A 17,095-nucleotide genomic window follows, 5' to 3' on the forward strand; every position below is an offset into this window, starting at 1 on the left:
CACTGGTGAAGCGGGATCCAAGGCAACAAGAAACAACAAGGCAACAGTCGCAGTTATCAGTCAACAAAAATACATTCATTGATAAAATGCCACAATTAACAATTTCTATGAAGCTGCTCAATTTAGCTAATTATGTTTAAGTCATGATAACCTTCTCACAGTGCCCCCTGGAGGAGCTTCTTGATGCAGTCAAATATGTATAATAAATATGCCCTTTTTATTATATGGTCCAAAGAAGTTAAAGGAGATCACATACTAAAAGCAAAATAGCAAGACTCCCGCAATGAAAAATTATACTATTCTGATTAAACAGATGATGTGTAAAAATATCAGAATGACTAGAGTATAATCCCTCTATGTTTGTTTTTGTCAACTTTACAAAGGCTCTGATATTATTAAAATGTGGTCTGGGTTGTTTTTCATACTGTTTTGGATTTGAATGGATTGAATTTCAAACAAACCCTTTCACAAACACCTGTTCCAACAAAAAGGAGTGTTGGTGTAGACACTGACAGCTGATGCTTTGGGAAACACAAACAGTGACCAGAATGATAGATACTGTGTGCATTTTCTTCTCTGATCCAAAAGTTGCAGCAGCTAAAACAAATAACCAATGAATGATTCTTTATGTTCTGCTAAAGTATGGAACAGCAGCTGTTAAAGGCATACAGTACTTGGGACCATGAATAAAAGTAAACACATATTCAGATCAGATAATTGCATTTTTTTTGCTAGGTTTTGCTATTGATTCAAGTTCAACATAGAGAGGGAAACATATGCGCTGTACCTCTGAATTGAATGCTCTCTGCCCTTGCCTTTGATAAGCTAGGTTCATGTGGATGTTTTTTAAAGGTGCAGAGACATGAAACTGTCATACAGACTGCTGGACCTCACCAAGACAATTTTCTGTATTGTATGATAAAATCTGTCTATGTTCTACTCTTAAAGACATCAGAAAACATTGCAATCTTATGCACATCTGCTCTAGGGAGCTCCAAGAGGATGCCAACCACCTAGTCGAGTCCATGATGACTAATATACACACTGCTGTCACGGACATCTGCCTAGGCAAACTCACACGCAGCATGTCCAAGCAAACGGTTAGGGCTGGTTAAAAATATTTAGAAAATAATAAAATTGTACAAATAATTTTAACTGGGTTTAGCAGTAGGTGGACATACATACAGTATGTACATGTGTATATATTTAGTATATACACAGGGCTAACCACCCTTACAACAAGTGTCTGTCTATTATCTACTCCCCCTTTAGTGCAAATAAGACTCTGTTTCCTTCTGGCTTCTGACCAGGGGCAGTGTGTGCTGACTGCTGAAAGCTGGCCCAAGGCACTACCTCCTGTGGGAGCTTTTCACACAAACCAGACAGTCAATGACAGCCTGTTTGCAAAAGACCACAGAGGGCTACGCTAACATTACCTGTTTAAGAAGTGCATAAAAACAAAGGCTGGCACATTAGGTACTAAATCATTTCAAAGAAAGCAGAGATCAGCTAAATCTTTGTTTTCATTCAGGTTCTGCAAATGTACATTCTATGTCTTTTGATGAACCCATTAAGTCTCACCATCCCAGGGCTGGGCTGGTGTGTATTATTATTTTTAATTATAATTGTTTTTTTCACAGTGTACTTTTCAATCACTATGGTAGCATGATATTCCATTTCAAACTCATGGTTTTCCCTGAATAATCTATTGTAAGATGCCATTGCTTTAGCGACAACTTATTTTGTACCATTTGGGTGGTAAAACATTAAAGCATTAGGGATCTCATCTTCTCTGCATTTTGGAAATCCACAGACTACACACAACAAGGTAGTGTCAACGTCCTTTTCACAACAAGGGTCCAGCAAACAAAATAAATAATAGTTTCTAATTCTGTATGCTCTCAAAAACAGAACATATTTTCAGTGAGAGAAAAATATTCCACTTCCACTGTGTTTGAGCTTCTGTAACTGTTTTTAGTAATATTTAGAGTGATTCTGACTGTCCGAAATGATTACTTTTCAGAAGAGACTGTTAGTATGCCTGTAGTCAAAAGAGTTCAAGAATAGTATCCAGTTTCTTTTGGGTATGTTATTTTCAAGCTTGTGTTAAAGGGGGCAATACTTGTTTTCTTTTCTGCTTACTACATCTACCATTTCTGTCACTACATGCTCTTTTTGCATGAGTTGTGATAAATATGCAGTGGCTTCCGAAAGTATTCAGACCCCTTCACTTTTTGCATACTTTATTATGTTCTAGATTTAATTTTAAAATGGATAAAATAGCTATTTTTTCCCATCAATCTACACTCAATAGCCCATAATAACAAAGTGAAAACATGTTTTTAGAATTTCAAAAATCTGTCATTTATATAAGTATTTAGACCGAGTATTCAGTACTTTGCAGAAGCCCCTTTGGCAGCCATTACAGTTGCTGCCAAAAGGTTTTCATGGGTAAGTCTCTACAAGCTTTGCACACTTGGCTTTAGGGACGTTTATCCCATTTCTCCTGGCAGATCCTCTCAAGCTCTATCAGATTGGATGGGAAGCGTCTGTGAACTGCAATCTTCAGGTCTCTCCACAGATGTTCTATGGGGTTTAAGTCTGGGCTTTGGCTGGGCCACTCAAGGACATTCAGAGACTTGTCCCGAATTGTTCATCTTGTTGATTTCTGCTAAGATGAACAATGCATACAAAACCTATTTAGTGGTAGAATCAAGATGGCAACAGATTTGGCCAAATGATAGCTTGAGTCTTCTGTGGTTGATGGTCACAAAGTTCAAACATATCCTCAAACATTCAAGGAGCAGGTTCATAAAATTTTTGTAATTTATTTATTACTGACATTTTGAGAATTTTTATTACTGCTGTAATAAATTGCGACATTGGCTCAGGAGGTGAGAGCAGTTATTTGGCAGTCGGAGGGTTGCCAGTTCGATCCCATCCTGGGTATGTCAGAGTGTCTCTGAGCAAGACACCAAATTGCTCCTAACGAGCTGATTGGCCTTGCATGGCAGCCAATCGCCGTTGGTGTGTGTGTGTGTGTGTGTGTGTGTGTGTGTGTGTGTGTGTATGTGTGTGTGAATTGGTGAATGAGAAGCATGAATTGTGCAGTGCTTGAATAAATATAAATGCCATCTACTCTCCCTTTTACTCATGCAATATGCAGTAAAAGTATATGAATAATAACAGATTTGCTTGAATTAGGCATATATATGTTCATCCTGTTAATCCTTTGTTTGCTTTATTTGTGGAATGCAGAAGCATGGGACTACTAAGAGCCAATACAAAAGCAAAAACATTTGACTTACATTTGATAAAAAAAAAAGTCCAAAATTTGAGAAGACTGACAGGAGGGCAAAACTACATAAGCCCATGGCGTAATGAACTCTGAAGTGCACTGTCAATAAAATGCAATACTGCCACCTATGGACGCATTATAGATTGACATGAGATCTGGTCAATTTACAGTGACTGCGATAGCTTTTGACTCTTTCACATTTGCTTTGGTCTGCCAGCCTTTGGTAAAAGAAATTTCCTTCATAATCATATATTTTAGATCATATAATGTATTTTAAAATCTGAAACTTCCGCTAACCACAGATGCAGGGTCAATCCAATGTCTCTTATATAGACTTTACTTCATTCTTGCAGAACTGAATCTTGAAATGAAATAGTAAAAGAAAAAAAGGTTAATGTGTGCTATTACATAAAAACAGACAACAGAGATATATTGTGCACATTTCATATTGGAGTTATCTGAAAATTTACACTGTTTCGGCTGAGATTCCATAAAAGTGTGTTGACTATATTGTCAAACTTAACAGGACCTTAATATCATCTCAAACATGTTTGCTTGTAGCACCTACTGAGTCCATAGATGCCTTAATAAGATTGTGGACTATAGCTAATTAACTTTCAATTGATCTTGTGTTTCAGCCTTTGCATGTGCCACTTCGCTTAATTGTCTTTTAAAAAATATTGGACATATTATTTCAGGACATGCAGAGTTTTTTTGTTTGTGCGTCTGTGCGATAGCATTGCCAAGTGTGGCTTTTTCAGTCAAACTCGTTTAGTCTGTGATTTGATGGTTTTAAAAGCCACAGCTTTTATTAACTTTTTGAATTAAAGTAGGCTACTCCAAAGTTTAAAAACGAAACGTCTGTATTTATTTTCTTTTTTCTTTTATTTTGACTTAATGTAACTTTGTGGTTTTGGCTTCTGTTCTGTTGTAGAATGATTACGTCACTTTGGCTTGGGATTTTCATGCACACTGGCAACCCAGCTATGCGACCGCTGTGTATTGTGGGACAAGTGGAAATGTATCAATGATGGCTGCTTCCATTTCGGGTTACACTTTCAGTTCTGTGTGTTATCACAGCGCTAACAGCAATTCTGATCATGTAAGTATGTAAAAACGTTCACCAGAATCTGCGCAGTCTGTCCACACAATAGGTTTTCTCTAGTTTCAGTATGTCATTGCCTGTCATGGTCCAACGAGGATCAAGTTTCTCCAGGCTAGCTGGCTACCTAGTGTCATCTTTCTGTATCGGGTTCATAGTCATTTGTACTATTGTTCTCAGACTGTATGATAAAACCTGAAATGTCCATGGTCAGGTGGTTAGATACCTGTGGGTAGTGTGAAGTATTCTAACTAGGCACCAAGATCAAGCAGCCTGTGTATTATGCTCTGGGTGACGAAATAACCAGCCGTAGCGTTAGCTGGCTTGCTACCTTGTGTTGATTTCAGAGTCAAATGCACTGAGTAGTTGCTACTATTCTTCAGATAGTTTGCCAATAGTAGATATCCCGCTAGTTTCAGATAGATAACCTTACACTATTACCTACATTTCTTGTAAAGTTATGTGGTCTGTGCATATGAAATTGTACACACATTGTTGGGTACGTTATCTCTGCCTATCGTGTGCATCTGGTTGGTCTTCTAATTTGTATGGTCTACATTCTTTGCATAGTTTTATTGACATATTGACAATCGGCTAACCGTAATTAGCTAGTTGGATAGCTTGTTGTTGGTTTTACATTGTGATCACTTGTTAACATTATCGCCTGTTAGGTTTTTAGGGAACTTATAGTTGCACGTTGCTATACTAACTTCAAGCGCCCGCATTTAACGTTAACGAGAGCTAGCTAGCTTGTCCTGTGTTATGTTTCCTACAGCTGTCAAATTATACCTACGCCGTATGTATCGCTGTTTTGTGTGTCTTCTCTAAACTGTTTGGTTAAAATCATCACACACATCCAAATGCATTTTGTTTATCCGTGCATTCTAATTATAATTTAATCAAGTAATAAAAATGAATATATATTTAAAATTATGTTAGGATACACTTGCATTATTTTTGTTTCGTATTCCTTATTGTGTTACTGTGCTAGATTGATGTCTAATATAAGATTTGTGCTGAATCACAGAATGATGTCATTAACCAAATTATGTTTTTCTTTTTTTTTAAAGGAAGGATTCCTTTTTGGAGAAGTAAGGCAAGAGGAGAATTTCAGCATCAGTGATTCACAGCTTAGTAGTACTGAGTTATTGCAAGTAGTAGGTAAGTTCTTGCAGCTAGACCTCCATGTTTGATTTTCTTTTTTTGTGAAAAATCAGCACAGATGACATAGCCTGTGCTATTAGCCTGTCCTGACCTAAGGTAAGCTAGGCATTATCTACTCTTCTCTGTACATTTTCTGAAGGAAGTAATGTTTGTCTTTTCAGATATATGCATAAGTCATTGTACAGTTGTAAAATATGATCTGTGTTACATAACCGGTAATTTGATAATGTCAGCAGTCTTTAGCCTAAAGAAAATACAGAATTTAGCCTGTTAAAACACACTCACAATTTAATTGACCAGAAGATGGTCACTTTTGTCTGACCATTTTGTCAACTCATTGTTACCACAGTTTCTTTTCTTGTACAGCAACTGACAACAATCTGGATTCATGCGTTATGCATTGTAAAGCATTTCTGGGGAAAAAATGTTGCCAGTCTTGCTAGAAAGCTTTGATAAATAATCGTGTGGTTTTGGGGCAGTAGGTTAATTATGCAATGTGCAAGTTGTGTACGGTATGTACATTCTATGTGAACGGTATGTACAGAGCCAAGTAGGAGGTGCAGTTGAAGTGGCATTAGAATTGCAGTGCAGTTGCAAAAGTTTACTTCATTGCATAATTGTTTAATAACATGAGCTTTGTTTTCAGTGTGCTCTCCTGACTGAAGAATTGTGGTAATTAGTAAATTAAGGTGAATGGAATAAAATATTTGGGAGCACGTTTACTTTCTGAACCTGGAATTTCCACTTCTGTTGAATAGTGACATGACATTGTCAGGCCATTTTATCTGAATGACTGAGATAGAAATGCATGAAATTTCTGGGCCACATTAATGGAACAATAAGGGTACAGTAGATGAGCCCTGGCATCAATATTTAAAAACAAATGTAATTTACATAACAAAATATTTCAATGTGCTTACAATATTACAAAGCAGAGAGAATGGACCAAGAAAGCCACTGGGTCTCTATTGTTTTGCTTGTTAGTTTCACCTGGGCAAATAATAATAAAAAAGTAATAATAAATAATAAAGTTCAGTCACTAAGATATGATAAGTTCATTTTCAGTAGTTATCAGCCAATATGGAGATGGCCACAGAGTTGTTATGCATCCATAGATTTAGGCTAAGACCCGCCTCTTGGTATTGCTCTGGCAGTGCTTTCTCATTTCTGCCACATCTGGAAAAGAGGTGTGCTCTGGACTTTTGTTTTGCCTTTGATGGGATATATTGTCCCGCAGAGGCCCTGTTGTTGCTTGAAGTGAGGGAACATGTATTTTTAAAACCTGTCATGCTATGAATGCTGGCAACATGCCTGTTTTTAAATGAGCTTACAGTCCCATTAGACTCATAACTACACACAAATTGTTTGTAGCTGTCGCTCTCTTTGAATGAACAGCGCTATAAAAGTCAGCAATCTGCATTGTGTCTTTCATAAAAGGGATGCCAAATATCTGAAGCTCTTCTAATTGGTTTTTATAAGACACTGCTGTCTGTCATTGTCATGTTTCGGTGTTCCAAAAAGAATGTCTTGAGCACAGTAGATTGTGTCTAAAGTGCTAAACGTTAATTAATAGCTATTTAAGCAACCTGCAGTTGAGGTTAATGAGGCATATTTTATTCCCTATGGGTGTTGAAACCTCAGTTTGGTTGGTTTTTGTATCCTGTAGAAATACTACTTCACTTGGCAATCTTCCACCAATACATATTCAGTATTTTAGCTGATAATGCAATGCTTAGAATCTTAGTGAGAATACAGTTTAGTATGAATTTAAAGAGGAAGTATACTGTAAAGAAGATCATTTCTCCATGTGTATAGAGCCACAACTGTGAGATGTGTGTGAATAAATTTACGTTTGTAACTCTTTCCCTATAGAAGTCCACAATCATGAACCTTGTGCACACCTGTTTAGGTAAGAAGCCTTTTCTTCTGCAGAAGCATTGATTCATTGGCCATATTAATATAATCATTTAAATTAATCAAATTGGATTTGACCGGTCATTGAAAAGGGCTCACAAATTCAATCATGGAGTCGGTTTGTTTCCATTTCATTCCGTTTCATTCCGTTTTCAGTCAATTTAACATTTGCTTAGCATTTGTGCTCAAATCTTTTAACACTTGAGTAAAGTGTTACGAGAAGGGAGTCACGAGAAGGGAAGTGCTAATCCCACTTTCCTGTTGCAATCTTTTGTTTCAGCTTTTACGACTATGCAGGCAAAGTCAATGAGGATAATCTCAGCAGAATTCTCAAAGAAAGGAGAAAAGTAAGTCTCTCTGCCCTGGGGTAGATAGGTTGTTTTCCCCCCCTTGGTGTTAGTCTTGCTGGCATGTTGGCTGTCCCGTAACCCCTGTTCTGAGTGAGTGCACTCATTGCCGCAGAATGTCATCGGCTGGTACCGCTTCAGAAGGAACACACAGCAGCAGATGTCCTTCAGGGAGCAGATTATCCACAAACAGCTGAGCCACGTCCTGGGCATGTCCGACCTCGTCTTCCTCCTCTTCAGCTTTATCTCAACTGCCAACAGCTCCACGCACGCGCTGGAGTATGTGCTCTTCAGGCCAAACACGAGGTTAGGCCTGACGTCCACCCACCCCTCTATCACACAAATGGTGTGGGGCCAGTTTGACCTTCATCTAACTTCTGGGTTGAATGTCCTTGTTATTTTAATGTCAGATTGAGGTGAATATTAATTCAGCTAATAAAAGGGTGAATCTAAATTAGGTAAGAAAGACCATGGAATCTCAGAATTTCATTGTTGAAGATGTGTCCTGATATATTTTAGGAGAGCATTATGGGACAGCTGATCTGTAGTCAGATTAGATTAGGATCCTCTGTCACTAGCTATCAACACCCACACACCCTCCCACACCCCACCCCAACCACAGGCTTGCTAATTCAGCATCTCCGCCACTACCAGACATTCCCTTATCCGTGTCTCCTGTCAGGCTTAGTCCATGCCAGTTGAGCCCAGCGCTTCCATGGTTACACCCAGGATCCCCTTAAAAGCAGCTTGTTACTGCTTCCCTGCATGTCCCTGGCAGTGTAGCTTTACCAATAAACCTTTCGGTTTGCCTGCATTCCTCCAAGCACAACTGTGACTGTCAATAACAGGTGCCCCGGTGCGGCGTGTCCTTTCCCTGGACTCTGCATGACAGAAACTGAAATGTTAGCATGGGGGGACAGAGGGAGGGAGGGGAAGGGAAGGGAAAAGCTGTTGGAAGTTTAACTGGGGGGATTAAAGGCTTGGGTATGTTACTCGCAATGCTAACCGAGTGTCCCCAAGTGTCCAGCTTGTGCTGGGAGGGGCTGAACGATGTGACAGACAGGCTGGGCCAGGACACCGAGGCCAGCGTGAGAGGCCAGCAGTACTGCAAACTGATCTGCCCCCTTATTGCTACATTTGGATGTGCAGAGTATCAGGCTGTAAAACTTGTCTTTGCAGCATACTGTACATTTTATTTTGATTTCACTTTCCAGAGTTAACTTGGCTGGGACCGCAATTTTGAATATGTGAGGATATGTCTTTAAAAAAAACAAAAAAAACAAAAAACAAATTCCATTTACAGACAAAATAGACTTAATATGTTACATTGGGTGCTTGCAAACTCTCTCAAACGTAGTGCTCTCTGATTCAGTGACTGCAGTGAAAGTCAGCAATGGCAAGCAAGCAAAGTACACACGGAGGACAATCTCTTCTTCTCTACACTCATCCAAATTGACAGGATGTTGTAGAGATCCTACAGATATGAGTAGGCAGAAATAAATGGGCTTTAAAAGCTGTTTTAAAAAAACTATATCAAAACTGAAATAAGGATTCTTTATGGTAGATAAACCACAATGAACAGTGGATAAATACAAATACACTGTGCATGTCTGAAAAGCATACCTGGATTAGGAGTAACAAAGCAAGCAGGTCATATGTTAACTGTTAAGAGATTAGTAAAGTATTGCTCATTTTCATGAACACCTGTTAAGCCACTCAATGTGGAAAGCTTAGTGGAACCTGATCATTGTCCCTCGCCATCAGGTATAACCAGCGGATATCTCTTGCCATCCCTAACCTGGGGACCACCAGCCAACAGGAGTACCAGGTGTCGTCTGTCCCAAATACCTCCCAGAATTACGCCAAGGTCATCAAGGACCAGGGGTGAGCCAAACTGGATTTTGGGGTAGGAAGGAAGGTGTGGAACTTGACACTTTCAGATTCATCCAAGTGAGAATACAAATCAGCCTGTTGTTTCCTTGGAGAACAGAGATTTGTCCAAGGAGTCACAACAGAAAGTCCACTTTTAAAATGGAGGGTAGAGATAGCGGAGGAAGGTGGCCAAAGCTGCGTGGCCTCAGGCAATACACAGCCATGTATCCTCAAACGAAGGAGGCTTAGTGAATTAATTTGCTCTTGTTTGGATAGGAAGTGAATGAGTCTGCTGCTGGGTCAAGTTCAGTTCAAGGAAGAGCTAGTTTCACAGTCTTTCTTTTTGTTTGTTTTTTTAAGAAACAATGTCCAAGTGTGTTTGGGCAGTTCCACAGTAACTGAAGTTACAATTGCTGGATGTTTGGTTGGTAAAGCCCAATACAGCTACATAATGGCTTGATAAGAGTCATTTCCTCCTGAAGGTTATAAAAGCATATACCAGTCTCTTATGTAGCTGTATTGGACTTTACCACTCAGATATCCTGCAGTTGTAATGCTGGTTACAGTGGAATTACCCATTTGATGTTTATCTGTTATGTAATTGTTGATTTCTCCATTTTCTGCTCCCTCCTACCTAGACTTACACGGATGACTACTGTATAAACAGAAAGACGCTTAAGTAGATTAATTTAAAAACTGAGCTTATAGTAGTATTTCGCAACAGTTATGTAGTTATGTTTCATGGCATTGAGGAACCTACATGTACAATGGAAGCTATTCTGATGTTGCATTACTGGGTTTATGAAGTCACTGTGTGAGGTGATTATAGGTGTTATAATTCAGAACTCTGAATGTTGCAGGGCTGAGTTTTTCGAAAGGGATGGAGTGATGAAGGGTATCAGAACAATCTTCGAGGTCTACAGTGCACTACAAGAGAAGGTTCAAGTAAGCTCAGCATTATTAGCATATCCTGTCAAATACATTAAGATTTTAATCTCTTTTTCATAGACCATAATTTGTAGTAAATTATTTTTTGTCTTCTTGTGTCATTTACACAAATGAATAGAAAACCAATTTGGGTTGTGTTTAAACTCATTACTCATCTCCCTGAAATTTTATTTTTGCAGATTTGGAGGAATGTAACCTTGGCATGTGAATTTTCCATTTACGATGGCCATTTCCCTGTTCTGTGTGATCATGTGTTGTCATGGTCTTGAGACTTAGGCTCTGGTAAATCTCTCTTCCAGACTGTGTGTAGAGAGGTTGAACAGAGCGAACGTGTGAAAGAGAAAGTCCAGGAAGAAGTGACCAGACTCAAGCAACAGATCTCTCTCAGGAAACACAAGCGTGCGGAAGAAGACAGGAGTAAGTGCTGACAGCCTACCATTCCTTCTTACTCTTCGGGCTTTTCTTTCTCCGACATGACGTTATCGAGATGAAATAGTTCAATCCGCTGGCTCTTGATCTCTTCATCTCACCTTTTTCCCCTGCTCAATGCTCAGGGCTGACCATGTTCTCTTGGTGTTACTTGTTCAGGGCTACAGGAAGCAGCTGCTGCAGCAGTCACAGACACAGGGGCAGACTCGGTTTTAGCAGAGGACTCCGATCCCGCCCTGCCATCTAGGGTGGCTTTCCACAGCCCCACCCCAGAGCGGCCCGGCCCACAGGCCCGTACCTCGGACACTCCACCCGCATACTCAGACATGGTCCCCCGGGACTCCCTATCAGCATTGTCCCCAGGGCCTAGCACGGTGCTCCTGCCTCGGCCCCAAGCGGTGGGGGCCTCTGGGTACTCCGTCTCCGGCCACGTCTTCGGCGGCGTGGGGTACCCTGGGAACGGGGACGGGTCGAGCGCAGACTTCTTGGACAGGCGGGCCGCGGGGCAGGAGGACGAGGAAGAAGAGGAGGAGGAAGATGAGGACGACGAAGACGACAGCAGCGAGTACGAGAACCTGGTCATCGAGCCCTCGGAGCTGGCTGACAGCGGAGTGTTATCGCTGCCCCAGGGCCTGAGAGCGGATGGCAATGCCCGAAGCTCACAGGCCTCTCATAGCTGAACGCTGGCGAGAGGACTGGCTCAGACTGACCTGGAAAAACCTCAGTATCATATTTAAAAGGAAGGAAGAAAGGGTGGCTTTTAAATTTTGTTGGCCCTCAGACATGACAGCGTTCAAATAAGAAGGACAATGGGTGTTTCCCTCTGGAATGGAGATTTTTCCATAATTTATAATACAATGTGTATAATGTGTATAATACACACATTTTATGGACATGCAAATTTTGCTTTGGCCAGGTCACGGGAAGGAGAATTTCCTGGAACACCCACTTCACTTAATTCACTTGTTCCAGTACCTCTGCACTGTTTTGCTTTGTCATCATGTTAATCTAAAGGAAAGAGGAAACTGTTTTCTGTGGCCTTCAGAGTTTTCTTTATTGAGCCAAATTAGTGGTTAGCTTGTGTTTGTTTTCCAACCTAGCCATGGTAATCAAGGAACATTATAATTGCTTTAGCTTGTACGCTTGTCAGCCACACATTGTTACCTTTTAATTATCAAATATATTCTTGCTGCAGAGGTTGCCTGTAACTTTAAGATGAAAATAATTATGCTACAATAAGGGGTGCTTTATTTCCTCTCAGATCACAGTGTAACATGATCAATATGACGAAATGGTCTTATCATTTAATACCACTGACTTTGTGTACCCTTCAGTGCACTTAGAATGTAATCCCTCCCCAAGTGTAGATGTGCCGCAGTTGTTGGCTTCTTACTTTTGAATCAACACAGCTTTCAATCTTGTGCAATCTTCAGGGCTTACAGAACAATTGTACTAGCAAGAAGCTGCTTTCTGAGGTCAAATTTGAGAGTGCATACAGAAAAAAAAAAAGCATATCGTCCCAGATTGTAAAATTGTCACTTCAACTGTGAACTGCAACTACTGATACCGGATCACCTAGAGTTCGCTCTAGTATGCAGCTTCACAGAAGAGAAGCTCTTTCACAGATCTGATGCTGTGCTGGGGGAGGAAATGGCATAATATGAATCATATTATAATCAATAGACCTCATAGACGCCAGTCAGTGTTCAGACACAAACTCAGACTCTGTGCCTTCTGTGTGTAGCAAGACCACTGAGCATGAAGGTCAGACCCGCAGAACACGGCCATAGTAAAGAGTGAAGAGGCTATGGGCAGTGCACAAAGATTAGAGCAATTCTGTGCCTACTACTGTGGATCTGAGTTCAACATGGGTGGTAGCACAAGTCAAAACCTCCAGCTTTTTTTTTCATGTTTAATGCAAAATGGCTCCCTTAATGCTGTCATGTTAATGCCACTATTATAGTGTTGTAAACCAGGTTGTAATGGCCCAATTACATGACTGATTCGTCAAGTATTTGTTGGTACAGCAACTGTTTGGACACTAAAAAAGTGAACAACAAATGTTTTATTGCTAAATCTATACAAATTCTGCAATTCCTTGTTTCACACAGGCCATGCATTACGTTGATCTTGGCTGTGATAATCCTTTTTAAATTCAGAACAGCAGTAGAAGGCACAGTAAGAGGCATAAGCAGGTACTCTGCGTGGGTTAGCCTTTGAGAACCTGCTTTACTGTAAAGCACAAATCCAGTGAACGTGTAATCAACCATTTACTCTGGGTCAGATGCTGGATGCATTAGTGCTGGAATACTTTGGAGACATTTACTTCAGACTCAATTTGATTTGTATACAAAAGATAATAAAGGAAATGTTTATTTGGTTTGCAGTCATCTGTGTTCATTTCCCAGTTTTATGTCATGGCCTGACAAAGTGATTTGACTTGAGTTCAGACTAAACATTTAGAAACATTCTTACTAAATCTTTTGAAACTATGGATTTATTTTCAGTGTTTCCCAGCCTGTGCTGTAACACTCTCAGAGTTGTGTTCCCCAGTTTTCTCTTTCTGGCTCTCCATATAAGCCTGCACAGATCTCCACAGGGCTCGGATGTTCCCCTCCCCAAAACCAGATGCCCCTCTTCGCTCTATGAGCTCCAAGAAAAAAGTATCCTCTGCAAAGATGGGCTTGGTGAATATCTGGAGCAGGTACCTGTGAAAAGGAGAGAGTGCAAGGCATATAAAGTAATACAATCTTCAGTCACATAATATGCATTACATGATACCATGTTAAAATAAACATTTGGTGAATGTAGAGACATTCATCCTAGCCACTACACTGTAGGTCTTGTTATTGCTCAGTTCAACAGTCTCAAGTTTTTATGCTTATCCAGCACAGTTTGCAGGGACACACATGGTATAAAGTGCACAACATGGGAGTGGTAACAACATGACTCTACAGATTTGCACAAAGTAGCTTTTTGGGCCATTAGCACAAAGGCAATAGCATGAAATATGCATTGGAATCATACATGCTAAAAGGCAGGAGTAATGGTTGAAATTTGGGGTGGAATTCACAAAAGTATTACAGTACAAGAGCACTTACTCGGTTACATGGCAACCAATATTCATGAAGTATGTGAAGTAGGTGCTGGTGTTTAGAGGATGTAAATATTAGGGGATGACGCACCTATTGCTTTTAGCAGGATCAAGGCCACCGTCAGGGTCTGAAGTATCCTGGCGTAGGTCAGTATCCAGTAGGATCCCATATCGAGACAGCAGCTCAGGGTCATGGCCAGCATCCACCATCTCCTGCTGCTTTCCCACCTGCCACCATAGAAGGGGACAAGGCACCAGGGAGAGTCAAAATGGACACCTGCTTATTCATATCTCTTGTACATATAATACTGTATTCAGCATTTTGTGGCAGATTATATTGGCATCACCAATCAGCGTGTTCCACTCAAGAACATGTTCAGATACTACTTAAGAGTGTTTTTTTCGTTTTTGATAAGTAACATATTCAAGATCTTTTAGTCCTCAAAAACCCTAGACAAAACAATTACCATTTTCTCCCATATGTAGATTTGCTAGGATTAATGGGAACAGATCTGATCTACGTATTACTTATGAATAGAATATGCTTCTTTTCTGTTTTATTTAATAATGTAAATGAACAAAAGAAGAGTACAACGATGACCTCAGTGTAGTAGGCAGGAGGAGGACTGAAGAACTCCACCCCAGCCTGTGCCAGACTTTGTGCCGTGGAGACAATGTCCTGGGTGGAAAGGCCAATGTGCTGAATCCCTGCCCCCTCATGCTTCTCCAAGAAGCTGTCCACCTGGTTTCTTCCTAAATCACAACACATGACTGAAGCATCATCTCAAGGGAAACTATGATACAAAAAACAACCCTCAGACACTGGACTGTACTGATTTAGCAACATGTTTTTTGTGACTTACGATCTTTAAAGGAAATGTTACCCAGCAGGGAACAGCTGAACTCTACTTGAAATATAACACAAAACACCCCCTGTGGCTTACCTTGCTCAGGCAGTGATTCTGCAATAACAAACTTGCAGTCTGGCTCATTGCCTTTAAAGGGGAGCATCAGTCCCGATTCACTGCATTTCCAATATTCCATGGCAGTCAGTCGCAGACCAATGCCATTCTCGTTGAGAACGAACCCTTCATTTACATCCTCATCCCTGTCCAGAGAACAAAACTATTTAGAAATACACATGTAGCTATGCATACTCCGAGTACGCTAAATTATATGCATTTTTATTTAGTTAGCATTCTTTAATTATACATTGTACACACTTCACTATTATCAAATGCAATTAATTCTTACCTGTCAATGAAAAACCTTTGAAAGCCAAAGTATTTCTCGTACCACCGCATGACATCAGGTGTACTTTTCCTGGGGCAAGCATATGTTATATGATCAAAATGAGTAATCGAATTCGTTGCTAGTTCATCGACACGTGCGCCATTCTTTGTCACATTTTCAAACCCAGGTAGGAATGTCCCCTGGTAGTGGGTTTTGTCGATCAGCGTGTGACATACGTTTCCCACAATTGATTTCACGACCGAGTATGAAACAATTCCTTCGTCGTCCCGTACCGTTGTTGGGTGCACCAGGACATCGCACCCTTGCTTGTGGAGAGCACTGAACGTCTTCTCCACATCTTCCACTTCAAAACACACGTTACACACGGTATCCAGAGAGTAGTTAGACTGAACATCGTACAGAAACTTGCATTCAGTGTGCGTATTATTGCTGTCGCTTACTCTAGGGGAGCAGATCTCATTCAAACCTTGAGTTGAAGAGGGACGCCCCTCGCGTGCTGTCACTCCTTCATTCAAACCAAGAAAGGGATGACTTAATCTTTCATTCACGATGAAAACGGCCGATCCTTTCCTAAATGCGAATTGCCTTGATTTATCACTTAGTCTCGCAGCAAATAAATTGAATTTAAATTTAGCGACAAGGTCATACGCTATTTTATCCACATTTCTAACGTGAAGGGCAATGTGGTGCAGCCGACGTAAAGCTGCCATTTTTTGTGACGTTAGACAACAGTAGGCGGGCTCCAAAGCCGGAATTTACAAATAAGTAGCAGTAGCCTTTAGGTAATTTTCTTTGACAGCCCAGCTGTGTGGCTTATTATTTTCTGAACATCAAATGTATGTAGCTAGTTATGCATGTGTGCCAGTATGTAACCTATATTTCATGCGGCATATGTGGATGTTGCCACAAAAACACATCAAATAGGCTACAAATAGGTCTAGCATTAAGAAAATAATCTTTATTCTGCCAAGACAATAGTTTACTTTTGCACAGATAAATACCTTTCAGATTAGGCTACTTCACAGAAAATTAAAACATCAATCGAATGCAAGGTAAATATGATGGCATATTTTTAACACATATTAACATTAACATATCAAGCAATGTATTCTTCTTCTTCTTCTTCTTCTTCTTCTTCTTCTTCTTCTTCTTCTTCTAATAATAATAATAATAATAATAATAAATATTATTATTATTCTTATTATTATTATTATTCACAGCTTTTGACATATATGTATCAAAAATACTATGCTCTAAATTGCCAGTAAACAAGCCGCTATAGTGCCATGCCATGGAACAGAATAGAATATTAATTATTTGTGTACAGGTGAGTTTTTATTCCGACATTTAATCAGCCTACACATCCACATTTGACATGAATCCAGTAGATCATATTATTTATATCCAGTTCAGTATTTTTTCAATATGAGTACTTCTAGCAAGCTACTTGGCATACCACAAATAGCAACCAAAAACATTTTGGTAATGAATTTCAGAAACAAATAAATCAGCTAATAGTATGGCATGCTAATAGTAAAACATCTTATGTTTAACGTGATTTTACCGCAGATTCACTACTGCAGCAGTTTTTGGTGGTGACATCATCCCTGTCACTACTGAAAACATTCAGAAGAGGCAGCCTCTGAGGTTATGAAACTGTCGCCATTTTGGCT

At 40.0% G+C, this 17,095-nt stretch overlaps 2 protein-coding genes across 4 annotated transcripts; one reads left to right on the forward strand and one right to left on the reverse strand.

The window, feature by feature from the left end:
- The first annotated feature begins 4,286 nt into the window (after positions 1-4,286).
- LOC133122441 (BRISC complex subunit abraxas 2-like) lies at positions 4,287-13,456 on the forward strand. Of its 3 annotated transcripts, XM_061232409.1 has the most exons (10): positions 4,365-4,400; positions 5,471-5,561; positions 6,211-6,253; positions 7,437-7,473; positions 7,759-7,825; positions 7,941-8,131; positions 9,590-9,709; positions 10,558-10,642; positions 10,945-11,062; positions 11,234-13,456. In XM_061232409.1, the coding sequence occupies exons 6-10, from the start codon at positions 7,986-7,988 to the stop codon at positions 11,752-11,754; spliced, it is 990 nt and encodes a 329-aa protein (XP_061088393.1). In that variant the 5' UTR covers positions 4,365-4,400; positions 5,471-5,561; positions 6,211-6,253; positions 7,437-7,473; positions 7,759-7,825; positions 7,941-7,985; the 3' UTR covers positions 11,755-13,456. The 3 variants fall into 3 exon arrangements, with proteins under 3 accessions (XP_061088392.1, XP_061088393.1, XP_061088394.1); XM_061232408.1 differs by lacking the exon at positions 6,211-6,253 and having other exon boundaries at positions 4,287-4,400; XM_061232410.1 differs by lacking the exons at positions 4,365-4,400; positions 5,471-5,561; positions 6,211-6,253 and adding an exon at positions 5,565-5,660.
- LOC133122443 (4-hydroxyphenylpyruvate dioxygenase-like protein) lies at positions 13,412-15,808 on the reverse strand. The gene is made up of 6 exons (XM_061232411.1): positions 15,695-15,808; positions 15,423-15,491; positions 15,113-15,276; positions 14,770-14,921; positions 14,260-14,396; positions 13,412-13,782 (listed from the first exon to the last, which is right to left on the reverse strand). The coding sequence occupies exons 1-6, from the start codon at positions 15,757-15,759 to the stop codon at positions 13,578-13,580; spliced, it is 792 nt and encodes a 263-aa protein (XP_061088395.1). The 5' UTR covers positions 15,760-15,808; the 3' UTR covers positions 13,412-13,577.
- Positions 15,809-17,095: the final 1,287 nt, after the last annotated feature.

The sequence above is a fragment of the Conger conger genome, chromosome 2 (assembly GCF_963514075.1).
Source record: "Conger conger chromosome 2, fConCon1.1, whole genome shotgun sequence".
Taxonomy (NCBI): Eukaryota; Metazoa; Chordata; class Actinopteri; order Anguilliformes; family Congridae; genus Conger; species Conger conger.

What these genes read in the sequence shown, in the direction of transcription:
- LOC133122441 (XM_061232408.1), top strand. Translation starts at nt 4,326, where the DNA reads ATGATGGCTGCTTCCATTTCGGGTTACACTTTCAGTTCTGTGTGTTAT. An exon ending in TGAGTTATTGCAAGTAGTAG is followed by an intron (nt 5,562 to 7,436) that starts GTAAGTTCTTGC and finishes CTTTCCCTATAG; the next exon opens with AAGTCCACAATCATGAACCT. An exon ending in CTCTTCAGGCCAAACACGAG is followed by an intron (nt 8,132 to 9,589) that starts GTTAGGCCTGAC and finishes CCTCGCCATCAG; the next exon opens with GTATAACCAGCGGATATCTC.
- LOC133122443 (XM_061232411.1), bottom strand. Translation starts at nt 15,759, where the DNA reads ATGTGGAGAAGACGTTCAGTGCTCTCCACAAGCAAGGGTGCGATGTCC. An exon ending in CAAAGGTTTTTCATTGACAG is followed by an intron (nt 15,277 to 15,422) that starts GTAAGAATTAAT and finishes TTCTCTGGACAG; the next exon opens with GGATGAGGATGTAAATGAAG. An exon ending in GATCCTGCTAAAAGCAATAG is followed by an intron (nt 13,783 to 14,259) that starts GTGCGTCATCCC and finishes TCCTTTTCACAG; the next exon opens with GTACCTGCTCCAGATATTCA.